The sequence below is a fragment of the Haliotis asinina genome, chromosome 8, assembly GCF_037392515.1.
Source record: "Haliotis asinina isolate JCU_RB_2024 chromosome 8, JCU_Hal_asi_v2, whole genome shotgun sequence".
Taxonomy (NCBI): domain Eukaryota; kingdom Metazoa; phylum Mollusca; class Gastropoda; order Lepetellida; family Haliotidae; genus Haliotis; species Haliotis asinina.
The window spans coordinates 66,007,840-66,028,823 of record NC_090287.1 but is presented as its reverse complement, the minus strand read 5'-3'; the positions used below and the strand labels follow the sequence as shown (position 1 = coordinate 66,028,823).

Sequence of the window (20,984 nt, the reverse complement as noted above, 5' to 3'; positions counted from 1 at the left end):
GCTGAAACATGGAGGATGAAGAACGTCAGACATGCCCGAAAGGACGGGAGAAGACAGAAGTACTTGGGGTCCTAAAGCAAGGTTGTTACAACTCCGCAAATTAACTGTTGCGTACCAGTGAATCCAAACAATAGACTAGAGTAAATCACACGGGTTGAAATAACACGCTTGCTTCCGCTGTCTCTATGTAGATAAAGGTGTTGTGAGAGACCCACGGGCGAGGGAGACCCAGCATGGAGATAACCGTGCCCTGATCTCCCGGGGCGGTGCCCACTCTCAAGGCATGTAGACATGTCCAGCCACCAGCCGACACATTACCGGTATCTTGTGCCTGTGGATATAGTATGTAACGTTATGTATAGTAGCTGAAGGACATGGGCCGACGTTTGGTTGGGTCTTAGTACACGTTCAGTACAGGTTCACAAAAGCAACGACACCACGACAGGATCGTCTCATTACATTAGTGGCCATACGCAATACGAATTTCACACTCAACCATTAAAGACCGGTTCTATCAAGTCCGTCTGAAAGCAAGGCGACCTTTCAAGGTTGTAACCATACAGCTCACCATAGGCGCCAAAGACTGACATGGACTAGGCAGCCACCATGGTGTGGGTGAGGTTCCACATGACAGCCGATCTCATCTGGTCATCGTTAGTGGATCCTTGACTGGTCAGCATTACTTTGACAAACTTTTGAGTCATGTTGTGGCTCCACTGGCTAGAATAATCGGCAGGAATTATGAATTCCAAGATGATAATTCCAGACCTCCTCGGGCCCTAATTTTCACAGCCTATCTCCGACGAGCTTATCTCCAGACACAGAACTGGCCCTCTTAGTCCCCAGACCTGTCCCCAATTGAACATCTATAGGACATTCTCGTACGAAGAGTGTACGCCAGGGACCCCACACCCGTCAGCCATGCCCAGCTTCGTGCAGCTCTTCAGGAGGAGTTAATCAACAGTACGCCATCAAGGTGTCGTGAATGTGTTGCCCAGCATGGTGGACACACCAGATATTCAACTTCACGCCCAAATTTGATTTAGTTGACAATCAGAGCAATTTCACGTTCACTGTCATTTCATCAGTTTCCTTAATTGTTGTCGGTAGTATATTACCATTGGAACTCCAGTGAAAACATACACATACACATACACATACACATACACATACACATACACATACACATACACATACACTCACACTTCTCAAGAAAGTCAGCAAGCATGACCACCCGATCCCGTTAGGAACCGTTGATAATTGTTAAACATTTTCGAAATGCTGCATACAGGCTTTTTGATACTTTAGGAACCCTATCTGGTGATTAACTATCATTATTACTAGCTGAAGCTGAACTTTAGATTGAAAGATTATTTTGAGAAACACGGTTTGGTGACCAAGATTACCTTTACTTAAGTTTGTAAAACACAGACTAGATATGTAGAACCTTTCACAACGCAACGTTACACGTAGGTACTTACTCAGTCCCACAACAAAGACCGCTTCAATGATTAGGGTGATGTGATGTCATACGTATTGTTGTGTCATTGATAACATTGTGACGTCATTGTTCGCATGTTGTCAGGACGACGTCATAAATGGCCGACATATTGCGTATCTATTACGTTGATCCTGGGTCATGAATTAAGAATTTCGATGCTACCATGTGTTTGAGGTTCAAGTTCAGCGAGACGGTACGGGAGCGTCTCAGCATCTTCACCGGGGTCTTACAGCTTCTGTTGGCTTTGTTTGGTCTGACGTTAATTTGTTTCTCTATCTACATGAAGGTTCGGATTGAAAGCAAGATGTTGTTATTGGAGAATTACGGTTCGGGCACGCTCCCGTATTTTCTCATTTCTGTTGGCTGTTTAATGTTCGTTATTCATTCGTTCGGCACCAAGATTTCTTTCGACTGCGCCTCAGTGGAAACCCGTCAACGCTTTCGTAATGTATTTGTCTGTTTCTTTGTTACTCTCTGCGTTCTCAGCCTGATTGTGATGGCTGCAGGGTGCATGTGCTTCGCTCACAGGGGTATCATCCAAGACTCACTCCACCAAGGTTTGTACACTGCGTTGAAGATGTACAAGAACGACCAAGGAATCAAGACAGCGGTGGACAGACTGCAGCTGAACTTCCGGTGTTGCGGCAGCAAAACTTACAGTGACTGGTTCCACGTCAGCTGGGTCAGCAACAAATACCTCAACACCGAACACGAAGATGTCATAAAGTGAGAATGTAGCATAAACATGGTTATTACAAATTACAAATGTGTATGTGAATTATTTCACAGGTTTGTTGGCAGATCTCCGCGGCATGGATGCTCAGTTACTCTCAGTGCTTGGTTGACGGGAACTTTTCATGGTTTAACTGCCCACGACGAACTGTACAGTACTAGTGTAAATAGCCCACTTCGGTATTGATGACACACCATCATCATTACGCAGCGCGTAAGACTAACTAAGGCACGTCGTTGAATCAATCGTTGAAGTATATGTTTTCATCACTTGTTTCTAGATGTATGATGATGTGGGCGACTTGGTTGTAGGAACCTGCGAGACGGCGAGCTTATCACCGACAGCGTGCCTTTCAGCTGCTGCAGTGTCTTGTCACCTCGACCCTGCATACACAACCACGTCAACAACAGCAAGTTTCACAAGCACTATAGCGACGTCACTCTCTACAAACACGGATGCACGAGCGTCCTCGGGGACTATTTCTCCGACACAGTGCTGACACCAGCGGCCAACACTGTTTTCGTCACATTTGGTATTGAGGTTAGTGTAGGACCAACCATCCAGTGTTCTGTCTGAGGGTCTGTGGTGTTTGTTAATGAGCTTTGTGCACCGGAATACACGCCACCACGTGTCTTGTTAGAGATAATTGTGGTCACTATTTGAAAATAATCAACCCACATTAAACACCACAACTCTGACCACAGAGAAACAGTGAACATTCAAGATACATCAATATGTGACTGAAGGAGAACTAAGCAAACTAATTTGCTGCTTACAACTATATTTGTATTGTGGAGTAAAACCTGCTATTTTCTGGAACAAATGATCTTTTGACGTTTTCCCGGAGCAAGACGTCCTTATGTTCTAGTGGTGTGTTGACGAAACACATGTATCTTGATGAAACACCTGTGTATATTTTGACAGCTGTTGGTCATCATCCTGTTCCGCCACCTGCAGACCTCCATCATAAGCGCCTGGGAGGAGGGAGATGATGCAGGTCCGGGGGACGCCTTCTGTATCGACGGCTGTTCCATCCTGTGTTGTGATGGTGGGGATCCCAACAGATACCTCAGAAAACGGGACAGAGATGCAGGTGAGCACAGGCAACATGTCACCATTTGGTCAGTCAGAGATACTCATTTAACCGGGGAGACTCTAACAGGGTTGTATTGTAGATTATCCCTGATTTGACTGACCAACTCTCAGGCGGGAGAAGGTTAATGTGATCTGGATGATCTGATCTTGAAAACAATCACCGTCAGCAATATACCAGCTACGTGTCGGCGGTCTGAAAATAATAGATTCTAAACCAGAAAATCTGGTGATAAACAGCATGAGCATGGATCTATGTAAATGGGATACGATGACATGCGTCAACCATGTCAGTACTTTCAGGTGCATCATCTTCACTGGATGTCCTAGTCCTGTGATATATGTAGTGTATGGGCTTCAACGTTTCAGGATCCTCCGGTTTACTGTAATAGTAAGAATATATGAGCTCTTGTGTAACTCGGCACCATGGCCTTTGATACGACATGCATAGGGTTTGTGACGTAAATGTTCATGCTGATTCCCTAATGCTGATCACACGTTTCTGCCCCTAGAGCTGGCTGAGGACTATGACACTGAAGATGGTGGAGGAGGGGCGGGGAAACTAGGAGGATCTGCAGGAGGAGAGGACAGTCAGGGTGGTGGAAAGGATTCGCCTGAGAGAAAAAAGGAAGACAAAAACTCCAAAGGAAAAGAGAAACAGAAAAAATCAGATAAAAAGAATAATGGAAAATGTAAAAATAAGAAAAAAGACAGCCCCAAATCTGCCAAAAGAGGTTCGAAGAAGCCGAGCCCAAAATCCAAAGGGGGTTTTAGAGGTAAAGCACGAGGAAAGCGATAAGTGTGGATACGCCAGCAGCAGTCCTCAAAGTGGAGACGCAGCATGTTACCATTGTCTTAATCATGCATGTTGGAAATAGCCCGACTTTGTCACCAGTATTACAACAATGCATGCTTGGAATGCAGAATACTTAACATTGTCACAAAAATGCATGCTTGAAATACAGATCTCACTATTGTCACAACATGCTTGGAATACAGATGTCACTAGTATCACATTTAATGCACGCTTGTAATAAGAAGTCCCCATTGTCACAACAATGCACACATGGAATGCAGTTATCACTATTGTCACAACAATGCATGCTTGAAGTACAATGTCACCATTGTCACAAACTTGGAATACAGATGCCTATCACTGCCACAAAAACTGCATGCTTGGAATGCAGACAACACCTTTCTCACTATAATGCATGCTTGGAATACAGATGTCACCAATGTCACAACGCATGCTTGGAATACAAATGTGTGAGTGAGTGAGTGAGTTAAAATTTAATGTCACATCGGCAATATTTCAGCCATATCGTGACGGGAACGGAACATTAAAATGGAATATATGAGTATTATAACAATCAGTCGACGAAGGACAGTAAAAAACTAGAACATCACAGAAATGAATGTAAAACTAGTAGCTATGCCTAAAACAATTTATCTATAGAGGACAATACAATATAAAACCGGGCTATAGATTGCCAACAACTGAAGGTAGATCACCATTCTAGGGACCATGGGGACTTACAGTACTTTTGCTACCTGCATGGACCCTAGCTGGATTTACATCATCCCCTCAGCCGTCAGCAATTTCGGAAATCTAGCCATACAATAAAAATACACTTATACTACCATTAAAAACGTGGAAATTTAGAATTTACTTTGCATGTTTGTGGACTTACGTACCCTCTCAGGAGGACAATAATTTTACAATACTTCAACCCCCTTTGAGGGTACAGCCACCAACAATTTACAATATACAAATGTCATCATTGCCACAACTCTGCATGCTTGTATGCAGATGTCACCATGACACAACAATGCACGCATGGAATGCAGATATCACCATTCTCACAACAATGCATGCTTGAAATACATGTCACCATTGTCATAACAGTGCATGCTTGGAATGCAGATATCACCATTGTCATGACTGCATCTCTGGTCTGGTAACAATCTGGCAAATGTGACACAGCAGGTTTTTCACCTGTGATCGTTTGCTATCCACTTTCCTGGTGGAAAGCGATTTTGTAGTAAAGAAAGCGAGTTAGCACGGCTGACATGGTCAGGGGCAGATACAGCTTTTTGAGATGAGGGGAGGTCTGCACCCTATTGTTAAAGGGGTGCATTTCCTTTAATAAACATGCTGGACAAAACGTGGGAGTGGAAGGGGATGGGCACACCCCACCCCCCAGGATCCGCTTTTGATGGTACATCTCCCACTTGATCTATTTCAAACATAGAGAATACTACGCCTGGTCTCAAGTGTGGTATGAGACCGTATTCTATTTATTACCTACGTCTTACTTGCGAAAATTTGACATAATAGCGTGTGTTTTTTTTGTTATTCTTCTGCTTTCAAACCTCATAAAGATGTTGTGAAGACTATTGTTGAGGCCTAACCTTTGCACTTCTTTTGACATTCCTGAATATGTGCTATTGAATGTAGTTCCTATCTGTTTTACTAAATAAGAAAGACAAAACACATGGAAACCCCTTAAAAGTTTAATAACAAAAGTACAGGCTTCAAAAGAAGCAAATATTTCTCCTCGCAGAATAACAAAGTATGAACAACATCTCGGATGTCAACCGTCAACCGTCACAAGACGTGTTACCCCAGTTTAGCATTTGAGTTGGCTCGGTCACTAGGCGTGAAGTGAAATTCTCACGCTTGTATGTCACACGAACTAGATTAGTGTATGCATCTACCCACGTCAACCATTGATGTAATAAAGTCATCTATGTAATAAAGTCATTGTCTCACCATGTTCCCCATCTCTCAATGGCCCACTTGCACTAACATCTTAGCGCTACAATTATTGTAACTCATAAAAATTGTGACTTTAAGCTTCACTAGGATTGCCATCCACTTGCAACAGACGATTATAGGCTAAGATCATTGTAAGTTACAATAAACACTAAAAACTGGCCCCAACAAATCTTCAAGTAGCTAAAATCGTTGTAGTCTGTAACAAATATGGCATTCAAATCAGGGTCTGTTTCCCTTACATAATCAGCTTTACATCTGAAAATGATACAGGGATCAATAAAATGACAATCATTCTGTGGGATACAATGACCTGTCAAACCAAGTCAACGAGCCTGACCACCCAATCCTGTTAGTTCACGATAATAGGATGATACCCTGATTGTATTAATCCTTGATATAGGATGAGACCGTCATTGCATTAATCCATGATACTGGATGAGACTCATAGTCATACTGCATTAATTCATGATAAATGATGAAACCTACATTGCATTAATCCATGATATAGGGCGAGATTCACATTGCATTAATCCATGACATAAGACGAGATTCACATTGTATTAATCCTTGATATAGGATGAGGCCCACATTACATTAATCCATGATTCGGATGTGACATACATTACAACAATCCATGACAGAGGATGAGATTCACATTACATCAATCCATGACAGAGGATGAGATTCACATTACATCAATCCATAATAGAGGATGAGGTCCACATTACATTAATCCATGATTCGGATGTGACATACATTACATTAATCCATGACAAAGGATGAGATTCACATTACATCAATCCATAATAGAGGATGAGGCCCACATTACATTAATCCATGATTCGGATGTGACATACATTACATTAATCCATGACAAAGGATGAGATTCACATTACATCAATCCATGACAGAGGATGAGATTCACATTACATCAATCCATAATAGAGGATGAGGTCCACATTACATTAATCCATGATTTGGATGTGACATACATTACATTAATCCATGACAAAGGATGAGATTCACATTACATCAATCCATGACAGAGGATGAGATTCACATTACATCAATCCATGACAGAGGATGAGATTCACATTACATCAATCCATAATAGAGGATGAGGTCCACATTACATTAATCCATGATTTGGATGTGACATACATTACATTAATCCATGACAAAGGATGAGATTCACATTACATCAATCCATAATAGAGGATGAGGCCCACATTACATTAATCCATGATTCGGATGTGACATACATTACATTAATCCATGACAAAGGATGAGATTCACATTACATCAATCCATAATAGAGGATGAGGCCCACATTACATTAATCCATGATTCGGATGTGACATACATTACATCAATCCATGACAGAGGATGAGATTCACATTACATCAATCCATGACAGAGGATGAGATTCACATTACATCAATCCATGACAGAGGATGAGATTCACATTACATCAATCCATAATGGAGGATGAGGTCCACATTACATTAATCCATGATAGAGCATAAAACCCACATTACCTTAGTCCAATCCACATTATTAAAATCTACAGAACCCTAAAATCTAGTGAGTTATCGCAATAGCAATATTCCAGCTATATGGCTGCGACCTAAAACATGGAGACATGACCATAGTAAGTATTTCATACAGGATCCACTCTGTACATTACTCAGCAGTTCACCACTACAGCTATTTCTTCTATAATGCTAATTCCACCTCCCCATTCCGTACTATCGGAATCCCGTGAGATGTGCGCATGCGCTGAAACATCAGTTCGTGTGAGTTGCTTCATCAGTCGACAGCCTCCATATAAGTTCCAAGAACTTTTATTTACATAGTTAATAGACAGGATAAATCATCGATCAGAAATCGCCAGACACTTTCTGGTTGTGTCAGGAACAGTTGGGAATTTTGGACTGACCGTCTTGTGAGTGTGTGGCTAGAACACTCAGGTTTTGTCTCAGAGACCGATACGGCCACGGGTCGTGGTCTGCCAAAATGGCGCAGCCAGAGGGGCAAGGGGCCAAGGGCCAGCGTGCACCCGATTCTGACAATTTCTTTGAATTTGTGGAAAACCTCACGGAGGTTACCACCATTCCTTTGGAGAGTACGTCCACGGGAGGAAAGTCAAACTCTATGCAAGGTTTCCGGAGTGAAACTGAGGGGGTCAAGAGGAAAGCCGCATCTCATAGAGAACTTGACCCCGCGGGGGAGAAACAGTCCCCCCTTGATGCCATTTTGCGCTCGCTACTTGCAAGCCAGCAGGCCCAGTCACACACCATGGCTCAGATCAGCACAGCGTTGGCTAAAATTAGCAACAGCGCGGAGAAGGCCGAACAAGACCGAGAATCGGCGAGTGGCGGTCAAAACAAAAACAAACATGGCGGCGCCCAGGAAATGGAGGAGGGTGAAACGTCCGACGAGGATGAAATGGACATGTTGATACACAGGTGCCTTGATCAAGGGGAGGAGACGCAGACCGATGATGAGACCGACGATTTTAATAGTCTCATGAAAGACATGACGGAGTTTTTCGGGGAAGAAGATAAAACAGGGCCTGTGATTAACAGCGACTTAGCTAGGTCTATCAATGATGGGCTCACTAAAACCCCGAACTTGGAAAAACTCAAAGCCATTATGGAAGCTTACAAACGCCCTAAAAACCTGGAATACTTGATGTCACCCCGCGTTAATGCCGTGATTTGGCATGAGGCGAGAGCTATGACCAGGTCCAAAGACATTAACCTGCAACGGATTCAAAATCTGCTGGACAAGGCCACTACTCCGGTTATTCAAATGATGGACTCCCTTATGTCGGCAGTTGTTCACAAGAAGGACATTAACCCTAAAGAACTCCTGGGGAAAACCAAGGATGCTGTTAGAATGTTGGTGGGCCTACATAGTGATATCAACAACACAAGGCGAGAGAATTTTAAGCCAGACCTTCGTGGGCCTTATAAACGGTTGTGCTCAGTGGATACAGTGGCAACTACAAACTTGTTTGGAGATGACCTCCCAAAGAACACAAAGGACATAACAGAGTGCAAAGAACTGAGTAACAAATTACATAGCTCTGAGAAGCAAAATAGGAGTTTTACTGCTCCATCACCCTCTCCACGTGGACATGGCGGAGCCCACCATGGAAACAGATTCAGGCCTTATGACTCACCTTATAGAGGACATAAGAAAGGTGGTTTTACTAAAGGTAAAGGTCAGTCCTCTCACTCAGGCACATATGGACCTACAGGCCGGCACAACCAAGGACCTTTTTTAGGCAAGCGACCGACAGGGTCACCATGGAAAAAAGGGGACCAGCGGAAACAGTAGAACAGTCCTGTAACCAGGGTGATGTGGAAACCGCTCAGGTGAGCTGGCTACTTGACGGTATTGGCAATACACCCCAAAATTTTATGGCAGGGAAAGTTGGCTTGTGTCATGACAATTGGAGGGTGATCACGTCAGACACGTGGACACTAAAATGCATTCAGGGAGCGCGAATAGAGTTTAAGCATCAAATATACCAGCCCGTCATACCTACACCCTTTAGGATACATCGCATTAGTGTGATTGAAAAATGTACCCATGTTCCAGGGGAATATATATCTAACATTTTCTGCAGGGAGAAAAAAGACAGTTCACTAAGAATAATTCTGAACTTAAAAAGCTTAAACAAAGAGGTTGACTCATCACATTTCAAAATGGACACTTTCAAAACAGCGATCTATCTGGTACAAAGAGACTGTTACTTTGCATCAGTAGATTTGAAAGATGCATATTACTCTGTTCCGATACATGCTCAAGATAGAAAATTTCTAAGGTTTTACTGGAACAATGAGCTATATGAATTCACTTGTTTACCAAATGGATTAGCATCTGCTCCAAGACTTTTCACTAAAGTTATGAAACCTGTCTTTTCAAGCCTAAGGAAACAGGGATTTGATAACACTGCCTACATTGATGACTCCCTGTTGGTAGGGGAGACGGAAGAGTTTTGCATGGAGAATGTGAAATGTACAGTGAACACTTTAGACACATTAGGATTTACAGTTCACCCTGAAAAATCGGTGCTAAGGCCTACAAAATCCATTACATACCTGGGGTTTGTAATTGACAGTGAAACCATGACTGTAAATTTAACACAAGAAAGAGTAAAGAAAATTCAAAAAGTGTGTCGTGACCTACTGAAGTCCAACATGACTAAAACTACCTCAATCAGGACTCTTGCTGCAGCAATCGGACAACTAAATGCTAGTGGACATGGGATGATGTTTGCACCCTTGTACTATAAACATTTGGAAATAGTTAAGAACAAGGCTCTCAAGAGGGAAAAAGGGAACTATGATGGGAAAGTTTTGCTTGATCATACTTGTATCCATGATTTAAAATGGTGGATTGACAATGTGGGGAAAAGGCCACAGTTTCTTGACCAACGTCAGCCAGATGTACTGGTAACCTCAGATGCCTCTAAGACAGGTTGGGGCGGAGTTATGAATGGAGTTAGTGCACAGGGACTCTGGTCTAGTGAGGAAAGTGAAATGCATATAAACTCCTTAGAGCTGTATGCAGCCTGGTTAGTGCTAAAATCACTCTGCGCAGATGGCAGTCACCTTCACATAAGAATAATGATAGACAATACCACTGCAGTTGCCTACATTAATCACATGGGTGGTACAAAAATAGGATGCAATAGCATAACAAGGAAAATTTGGCAGTGGTGCATCGAACGAGACATTTGGATCTCAGCAGCTTACTTGCCAGGGACACAAAACACAGAAGCAGACTGGCACTCTAGGAATATGTGTGATGATAAGGAATGGCAATTAGATTGCAGCGTTTTCCAAACCTTAACATCCATCTATGGTACCCCATCTAGAGACTTGTTCGCCTCACGGCTGAACACACAATTGGATAGATATGTGTCCCGGCACCCTGATCCTTGTGCAGAAGCAGTGGATGCCTTTTCTGTTTTTTGGGGAAATTCTTATGACTATATTTTCTGTCCTTTTAGTGTGATCGGACCAGTCTTGCAGAAGATACACAGAGAAGCGGCCGACGTGTTAATGGTGGTTCCCATATGGACAACCCAGCCATGGTTCACCAAGCTGCTGCAATTGTTAGTAGATTGTCCAAGGCTGCTGCCAAGATCACCAAACCTACTGACACTGAAAAACCGACCACAAGCTTTACACCCGCTTCACCAGAAATTGCGACTGGCAGCTGTAAAATTATCAGGGGATCTATTCAAACGGAGGGATTTTCAACAGCAGTTGAGGACATCATACTGCACTCATGGAGAGAAACCACGCACAAACAATATGGGACATATCTCTCAAAGTGGAGGTTGTTTTGCAACAAAATGGAGTATCAATCCCTTTTCACCCACTTTGAGGCAAGGTTTAGACTTCCTAGCTCAGCTGTTTAAGTTAGGTCTCAGTTACTCGGCAATTAACACCGCCAGATCAGCCCTGTCTGCTATTGTGAAGACGCCAGAACTGACCCATCCACACTTTGGACAGCACCCTACAGTCACAAGATTTATGAAAGGTGTCTTTAATTTGAGGCCCTCCTTGCCTCGTTATAATGTGACATGGGACGCAAGCACAGTGATAAAATATCTAAAAGGTGTTAATGAAGATGAATCCTTGCTGTTGCTATCAATGAAGTTAGCAACTTTGATACTACTGCTGTCAGGACAGAGAATTCAGTCTCTCCATTTGATTGACAACAGGAATGTAGATATTTCTAACGGACAAGTCAAGATCAGATTTGGTGACCTGTTAAAACAGACACGACCAGGATACCAACAAAAAGAACTAACTTTTCAGAGATACCCAGACAAAGCACTGTGTGTAGTGTCTTTGCTAACCCAATACTGTGAACACACCAAGGATCTGAGAGGAGAAGAGACAGCTTTATTCATAGCCACACAGAAACCACACAGAAGGGTCTCCAAGGACACCATTACTAGATGGGTGAAGACTATGCTAAAGAATGCTGGCATCAATATGAAAATATTTAAGCCTCATAGCATAAGGGCAGCCTCCACTAACAAGGCCTGTAACCTTAAAGTACCTTTAAAAACAATACTGAATACAGCAGGCTGGAGCAAGGACTGTGTGTTTGGACGTTTCTACAACAAACCAGTAGAAAATGACAGTGTTTTCAGTGATGCTATTCTATCACCTGAAAATTTGAGTAGTTCTTAGCAATACATTTGCTCTGGAAGAGCTTGATCCTGTTTCGCCGACCTAGTTAATGTGTAGAGGTTTTAGGCATAGTGACATAAAATTTTCGCAAATAATGTTTCATTGTACTTTTGGAATACATATTGAAAGAGAACGAGTATTGTGTGTGTTCTTTAACATGTGGTTGAGGGGAAAACACTTTTCTGGAAATATGCCTCCTACTCTAAAATCTCACGGGATTCCGATAGTACGGAATGGGGAGGTGGAATTTAAATATTAAACGAGACTTACCTGTAAGGTGAAGTTTGATATTAATTCCACCGACCCATGAAGTACTGAGGGATTACGTGCCCTCCACTCCCACCCTTGCTAGCCAGGAACCATATTTCTACGCTAAAGACTGATGTTTCAGCGCATGCGCACATCTCACGTAATCCCTCAGTACTTCATGGGTCGGTGGAATTAATATCAAACTTCACCTTACAGGTAAGTCTCGTTTAATATTTAAATCCTCAGTCACACCTCATGATTCAGTCTTGGTCATGGTTGTAACATGTGGAAGGAAAAACATGTTGAAGGAGCATTCTTCTGTTAGTAGTGTTAGCAGTTACCAGAGACAGGAGTGTTGGCAGTGTCAGAAATGTCAACAGAATTAGCAGTGTCATGATGGTATTATTTACTACTGTTTGATAACCTGTACAGAATAAAACACCCTTTTCCAGAGGGGGCCATTTGCCCCCATAATTCAGGATTCTTTGTTTCCAAGTTAACAGCATCTTCTAGCGGGAGCATCTTGATGCTGGTTGACTCATCTGCCTCGGCCTGGTTGCCCTGCAGGTACCGAGACACCACCTCCTCAGACTTCAGACTGCACCTACAGACACACCTCTTAATGAACCTGCTGTTACTCTTCATCCTTTACATTCTACTTCAGTTCGGTTTACAACAGTTACTCAGTTGTGACTGAACCAGTATGTATTACCACATATACCAATATATTTTCATACCTCACAAGAAACTCCATGCTGGGTCTGCCGGCACTAGTGGTGTTCCGGGCAATACCAAGGAGTTCAGGATCAGACAATGAAGACTGGGGAAGATTGACCTCATCCCGAATCTCACGCAGTATAGAGTCAAAGATTTCATCAGTCACAGCTTGAGAATCCATGGATGACACATCAATTTCCTCAAAGGACTTCTTCCCAACCAACTCCTGGTGGACAACAGTAAAATGTGTTCAGTGTGTTTCAAAACTCCCTGGACTCAAATTTTTGCACTTAATAAGGACAGGTTCTACCATGTGTGCTGGATGTAGGAGACATCTACCAAGTGTGTTGATGGTTCTACCATGTGTCTGCTACAGTTCTACTATATGTGTGTATCTCAAAGATGTAGACAGGTTCAGTTATATGTCTGCTGGATGTAGACAGGTTCTACTATGTGTATGGTGGATGTGGACAGGTTCTACTATGTGTTTGCTGGATGTAGACAGGTTCTGCTATGTGTCTGCTGGATGTAGACAGGTTCTACTATGTATCTACTTGATGTAGACAGGTTCTGCCATGTGTATGCTGGATGTAGACAGGTTCTGCTATATGTATGCTGGATGTAGACATGTTCTACTATGTGTCTACTGGATGTAGAAATGTTCTGTGTGTCTGCGGGATGTAGACATGTTCTACTATGTGTCTGCTGGATGTAGACAGGTTCTACTCTCTGCGTGCTGGATGAAGACATGTTCTCCTATGTGTCTGCTAGATGTAAACAGGTTCTACTCTGTGTCTGCTGGATGTAGACATGTTCTGCTATGTGCTTGGTGGATGTAGACAGGTTCTACTCTCTGTGTGCTGGATGAAGACATGTTCTTCTATGTGTATGCTGGATGTAGACAGGTTCTGCAATGTGTATGCTGGATACAGACAGGTTCTGCTATGTGTCTGCTGGATGTAGACAGGTTCTACCTCACAACAGCCTCACTGAACATCACTAACTCAAACATTTCACTCTGAAATGATACCTATCCTTATGAAATCTCACAAACAGAAGTGAACTTTCTAGTGAGTCAAGCAGCACTGAGGCTTCTAGATCTGCTTCTAGAGATGAAAAAGTGAAATATTCAAGAAGAGATCCAGAAACATTAATGATTAGTCGCAAAATAGTTTCACCCGATGCTAGATGTTAGTATCCACTGAGAATTGTAATCATTCAAATGGCTCTTTCGTACCTTATATTTCTGTCCAAGTCATGCCAGATTGGGAGCATTTGTACTTATTGTGGATAACTTATACACTATTAATTCAATAAACCACGCATAATCATGCATCATGTATTTCACATCTTTCATTCACATATCAGATAAACCTCTTAACATTAGACTTTACTCACTTAAGTCAGATGTGAATTAATCACAAAATGGAGTTGGGATTAAGGTTAACACACTTATTAACATGGAAGTTTTCTAAACTAGACTTAGTGGGTACAGCCAGTTTTGCATAACTGGGATAAAGATTATGTCAATGAGTTTAGACATGTTTTTGTTATAAAAAGGAAATATGCTTTCGGTTCATACTAAACTCATTAAATGTTCCAATCACTTAATGAGATATTATATAATTTAAGCAAGACCTCACTTCTCTGTAAACCCACTACTGGGTTCCATGTAAAGTCCTCAAAATTTGGACTCAGTTATGTACATTGTATTTGGCCATGTCTTCCCAATCTGTTGTTTCCTGTTTTAAATCTCTCCTGTAAATAGTCCTCACACAAACATCTCCAGCAATGCATAGACAATCTTAATGGGTAGGTTTTAGTTTCTAAAATTATAAAATAAATACATACAATCATATCAATACAAAAATAAAAGAAATCTTACAAACATTGAAAATACTCCAAGATCAGGATGACACTAGTCCTCACAAGGGAACACAGCTGTCAACTGGATTGAATGTAAATCCAGATATCCAACATCACCCATAGAACTGTTAACTACTAGTTCCCTTGTTAAGTGCCGAACAATGTTCCTTAGGTAACTATGGTTTTAAACATACTTATATAGCTACCTGCTTCCTAGTTTTCCATTCACCACATCAAGAAGTAAATATATACTCCAATACATTGTGTTCCTTGTATTAAAAAAATGGAATTTCTTGTGCATGTTACCATGGTTGTATACAATCCGAACTATTTTATCTTCAGAAAGTGCCTACAGCTAGTGATTAAAATGAAAATAAGAACTGGTGTATCATTGTTCGATCGGTGGATTGAGTGGATGAATGAATTTAATTTTGTCACCTTTAGCAATATTCCTGCAACATAATGATGTGGGGACACCAGACACTGGCTACACACATTTTACCTGTGTGCCCATTATATCATTCTATAATAAAGAACAAATGTTTATTTATCAAAAATCCTTATTACTAACCATCACCCTAACCCTAACTACATCCAAACCCTAGCCCTATGACCCTAAAACCTCAAAATAATCCTAACAAGAAGACTAATTCATCAACATCCTCCCTCAACGGCAAAATATTTTTATGAATATGTCTACAAGTTATGATTATGCCAAATGTTATGGTGAGCATATAGAAAATTGGAAGGAGAGTAATGACAGGTTTTAAAAGTTCTGCTCCTGATAACAGCACAACCAGAAATTTCAGATGAAGTCAAACATGCTGCCATGGAAATGCCAAAATATTTTATTCAGAAATCCAAAACTACCAAAAGGCACCTGTACATCACCAGACCAGGCTATTTACCAAGTTTGCTGAAGAAACAGGAAATCGTTTAGACCTCTGCTAGCACTACCACTAATTTCAGTCAAAGTCAAACTTGTTGCCACGGATACGCCAAAACTTTTTAATTCAGAAATCCAAAACTACCAAAAGGCACCTGCACACCACCAGATCTATCTCTGTGCCAATCTATCTTTGTGAAGAAATATTGAATGGTTTTAGACTTCTGCTCCAGAAAACTGCACCACCACCAATTTCAGTTGAAGTCAAACTTCTTGTTACCATGGAAATGCAAAAAAATTGTTTTATTCAGAAATCCAAAACTACTGAAAGGCACCAGTACACCACTAGGTCTATGTGCCAGGTTCGGTGAAGAAACATTGTACGGTTTGAAAGTTATGCATGATTAAAGACAAATGTGCACGGATAAACAAATGGACGCACAGAGTGCATTTTAATACACCCCCACCACCCCCCATCATAAAAAAAAATGTTGCAGGGGATAACAAGTAGGATAATAAATAAGCCCTTATGGGGGAACTCTTACCTGTGCTGACTTGAACTTGGGTGTTACCAGGTTACAAGTAAAAGTTTTAACCAGAAGGCTACCCCACTTCCCCGATGGACTGAGCAGGCCACAAAGTCTGAGATACTGAAGTCAGGGGCAACTAGTGCAGAAAAACAGTCAACAGTCCCCGAACTTCAGTTTTTTTTGGCCATCTACCGGTTGCTTTCTGCATTGCAAATGCATGAAATGAATCAAGTCCTCAGGATCTGATCCTGTGAGGAAACTGGGGCACTTTTCAATTTAAACAGTTATTTGTGTCCATCAAAAGGATTTTCATTTTCCATTTCCATCTACAGGATTTTCAGAGACTTGGCATTAGTATACCACTGTCCAAGAAAGTCTGGAGAGACTTCCTCCCATAACAACAGCAGTTAGAGACAAGGTTTTTTTATGGATGGCAACGTCTTTATTGTGAAGAGTAACAACGTTTCGAAGAATATTCTTACTTCTTCATTCACCATATATATGCATTATTATTATTAAGAATATAGGTCTATGTTTTTCATAAAAAGCCAGAACCTACACCCTGAACCTAAACCCTACACCTAATCCTAAACCCCCAAAATAATACTAATAAATGGAAAAAATTTCAAGTGTTCTCTTACCTAAAATCTGATTAAAGCCAAGCAAATACTGCTTCTGTTCACTAAAATCTTGTGATGAAGGTTCCTGACACATTTCGATGTTTCTCTCCACATCCTCAAACATTCTGTGATCCCCCTCAAGTATGTGTAATATCTTTTTACACACCCATGTTCTCTCTCACATACATGAACACTCTCCTAACTGGCAATGATTCTTCTACCGAGTCCTATTTTAAAATAAAACAGCTTTTGCTATCGACATGTTTGAATCTAAATGGCAAGTTTGGTTAATAAAAGCAGTGTATACCTCAGGCTCTGCATGTCCACCGGGGATGTCCCACATACCAGGAGCCTCGCCACAGTGTACACTTCTCCTCAGCAGAATCACATGATTATCACTAGTCAACACAAACGACCCGACACCAAGAGGATCTGACAGATAAACCTGAGGGTTTTCACAACATTCGCGACCTAGAGTTCGATACAGCTCTACGTTAGGAGACCAGTTGCTCCCTATATATTCTTTATAACATGTTACACCGAGATGTACGGTTAGCGTATCGCCCTCGAGTGATACTGAATCTATCCTGAACTTGGTGCCATTGTATAACTTAGGATTTTTGGCTAGACGATCAATCCAAACAGTTTCAACATTGTGTTCCATTTCTTCGGGCAGTCTTTTTCGATTGTATGTTTCCGACATTATCACGCGCATTTGAGGACGTAGTACTAAATTTGGGCGACACACATACATGATGTCAATGTCAGGATCTAAAGATGCCATATTAGTAATACTGGATGAAGTTCTGACTAAAGTTTACATCGTACACATGTCCGCTCCGACTTTTCAAACTTGTAAACGTGGGAAGTTACTTACACGCATGCGCTGTAGACAGTGGTCCAGTCAATACATGCTACACAAAACTATTCTCCGTTTTTGACAAATTTAACTGGCTGGGCAGACATATTCAGTTGGTTTTCCCCATACTTAACTTACAAGAACGTAGTGATATTGTTATACTGTTTTTGTATTTGCTCTGTAGCATCAGAAACGCCACTTATATTAGTAATACAAGAACATACCAAACGGTAGCTGCAAGGAAATATATACCATATGCCTTAGCAACGGAAGCTATCGTGTGCGCATGCTCCTCATACATAGAAACGTTGTAAACAACCATTACCCCACCGACAAAGATTGCTTTCTCCACATTTGTGTTGACGCTCATTACACGATAACACGACATGGATGCCGAGGGTTTGCACCTGAATATTGACTACGTCGGTAGCAGTGGCGTTGTTCTTAGTCCAGAACAAAAAGCAGCCCTTCAGACATCATTAGTGATTTTACAAAATGAAAATAAGTTTCACAAAGTGTACTTCTGGGGGAAAATTGTAGGAGTAAAGGAAGACTACTTTGTTGCTCAAGGATTCGACAAAGATGAATTTGCTGGTCGCAAAACATTTTACAGGTAAGGAATGGAAGGATCAATCACGATACTTAATGCCTTTGCAAAGTCACTGTTTCGTGGATGTCGACCATCATTTTACCAGTCGAGTTAAGGAATGTTTGAAAGATCAGTGCAAGTCGCTGACCAATGTACCAACCACCCTTTCTTTGCTAGAATAATAATAAACACTGGATTCCACTACAAAATGTCCCAATGTCTCAATCAAATCTACAGGTCAATAATGTGATATTGTGGTTGTATTTGTGATCTTCGGGAAGTAAATAAGATGTTATGAAAATGCTGCCTTTTTGAGTATTAAATCAATCATGTGAAAAGATACTTTCCATTTTTCGAATATGCTGATTATGAGGAATCTGTAACAGAAGTGCTGTGTTATGCATGTGTATGTTCATGTTCTTATTACACTTCAGAGTGTATTGTATAATCAGCATCACAACTTAGGCCGCTGTTCTCATCTTGTAGCAAGGACTGTATTCACTGGGGCCTCCTTCCACCAGCAACAAAAATGATGCGAGATCAGAGTAAGCTTGCCAAGGGTCGCTTTACTGGTGACCCTTCATATGAGTATGAACATGTGGAAACAAAGAAAGTAGGAGAAGGCGAGGATGCCACAGAGGAAGAAGAAACTGTGAGTTGGACTTAAATATGTGCTATTTGTAGAATTGTGGTATATCTAGAATATCTAGAGGGAAAATATACTTGAAGTTGACAAGATGATGTGAAAGTAGCCAGTGTGACATTGATGTTTTTATTTTATTAGCTGACAATTAAGGAGGAGGATCGTCTGGCATCCGTCATCACTGAGATTGATGAAGATGTTCGCATTGTCCCACGCGCTGCTTTCATTAAGACTCCAACTGGACAAGTGATTTCTAACAGGAGTTTTGAAGGTATGTTTCTTTAAGCAAATGTGAATCTTTTCAAATCATTTTACACTATAAAAGACATAAGAATAGATTATTACTTGAGCCAGTTTGTTCCAACATGTTGTCACATGGCTCTCATTAATAATTATCAAGAAGGCAACCTAACTTTTGTAGGAAGAACATGCTTAGTCCAACATAACTCAGGCTTAGTGGTAACACATTGGAAATTGTTTTGTCATTCTACAGTCAGGTTAAATCTAAAATAAGTTCCTGCCTTTAGTGTGACGTGACATGTTCACCTTGAATGGAGATTGGACCATAAGCTCTACATTATATTGCATAGCCTAAAATAGGTTATATTCCCCTATAAAATAATTCATGTTCTAACATCAAATTCAGTTTGTATTTTAAGGCAAAACTTGTTTCAACAGCATCATGCTAAGGTTAAAATACAAAACAAATTTTCAAATGAGGTTTTGTAACTGTAACTGTTACTATACTATCCATTCTACTGCTTCATTTTATCATGTGCCCTATACTTGCCACATCAGGAGTATCTGTGTGCTTTTACCAACTGCCCAAGACATATCCATAAAATCTGAGACATTACTAAAGCAAGATAAGTGTAGATATTTCTAAAAGGTACTTGAAATTTCTGATTTCATTAAAAGTGGCGGAGGTTGCGATTAAAATCTTTCTTGGTACATATATGCTCCACAAACCACTTTCTTGTGGTTGGTTGTAAGTGTACTTCTGGCTATGGAGCCCCAGTGAACCATTCAGCCTCGGTAAGCAATTGAACATTGTGTGCAGGTTTGTCTGTGTCTGAGGCTGCCAAGCTGTGCAACTACTTCCACTTCCGCGAACCCCAGCTGATCAGTGAGAAGAGCATCCTTCAGCGGGCTAGTCTGGACAAGGCCATTGATTTCATGGATTCTGTGGAGGAGGACATACCGCGAGGTGAGACACATTTCCATAATGCAACCACCAGTACTCTAAACTAGAACATGACCTGCAGCTGGAGCTAAGGTACCTATCCAAAGTTTTAATTTTATATGCAATTGTGACTACAAGGAATGGTGTTTTGTTTCTAGGCTCCTGGAGTCTACAGTTTGAGCGTGGTAGCGGCCTTGTTACTCTCCGCAGCCTGCTGTGGCAAGGCTATGTCTTCTGTCATGTCCCAGGACAGCGCAAATTTGGCTCGGTGTACTTCGGTACTGGCGAGAAGAACTTGGACCTGCCATTCATGTTGTAGGCAACCTTGATCATCTGTACATAGCCTCACCATGTCTACATCATTGTGTACTCCGTTTGTCACATCCTATATATAAAGAAGATCCAAGTAACACCCTTTGTTAAAATATAATAAAACATTATTCATTATGCATTGTAGTTTTTGTCTTTTCAATACTTATGGTAGCCCAAGCTGGCTGTTTCACATGACTCAGG

General features: G+C 41.3%; 4 protein-coding genes across 4 annotated transcripts; 3 read left to right on the top strand and 1 right to left on the bottom strand.

Moving 5' to 3' along the window:
* Positions 1-1,664: 1,664 nt before the first annotated feature.
* LOC137295356 (photoreceptor outer segment membrane glycoprotein 2-like) lies at positions 1,665-4,125 on the top strand. Its single transcript, XM_067826669.1, has 4 exons — positions 1,665-2,227; positions 2,546-2,774; positions 3,159-3,327; positions 3,839-4,125. Exons 1-4 carry the CDS (start codon positions 1,665-1,667, stop codon positions 4,123-4,125), a joined length of 1,248 nt encoding a protein of 415 aa, XP_067682770.1.
* Positions 4,126-7,862: 3,737 nt separating this feature from the next.
* Positions 7,863-11,936, top strand: LOC137293553 (uncharacterized). Its single transcript, XM_067824178.1, has 2 exons — positions 7,863-9,488; positions 11,132-11,936. Exon 1 carries the CDS (start codon positions 8,122-8,124, stop codon positions 9,448-9,450), a length of 1,329 nt encoding a protein of 442 aa, XP_067680279.1. The 5' UTR covers positions 7,863-8,121; the 3' UTR covers positions 9,451-9,488; positions 11,132-11,936.
* A 1,031-nt stretch (positions 11,937-12,967) lies between these two features.
* LOC137293554 (uridine diphosphate glucose pyrophosphatase NUDT22-like) lies at positions 12,968-18,082 on the bottom strand. The gene is made up of 3 exons (XM_067824180.1): positions 17,505-18,082; positions 13,316-13,521; positions 12,968-13,182 (listed from the first exon to the last, which is right to left on the bottom strand). The coding sequence occupies exons 1-3, from the start codon at positions 17,979-17,981 to the stop codon at positions 12,981-12,983; spliced, it is 885 nt and encodes a 294-aa protein (XP_067680281.1). The 5' UTR covers positions 17,982-18,082; the 3' UTR covers positions 12,968-12,980.
* Positions 18,083-18,321: 239 nt separating this feature from the next.
* LOC137293787 (radial spoke head protein 9 homolog) lies at positions 18,322-20,920 on the top strand. The gene is made up of 5 exons (XM_067824524.1): positions 18,322-18,669; positions 19,132-19,297; positions 19,430-19,559; positions 20,349-20,495; positions 20,630-20,920. Exons 1-5 carry the CDS (start codon positions 18,443-18,445, stop codon positions 20,788-20,790), a joined length of 831 nt encoding a protein of 276 aa, XP_067680625.1. The 5' UTR covers positions 18,322-18,442; the 3' UTR covers positions 20,791-20,920.
* Positions 20,921-20,984: the final 64 nt, after the last annotated feature.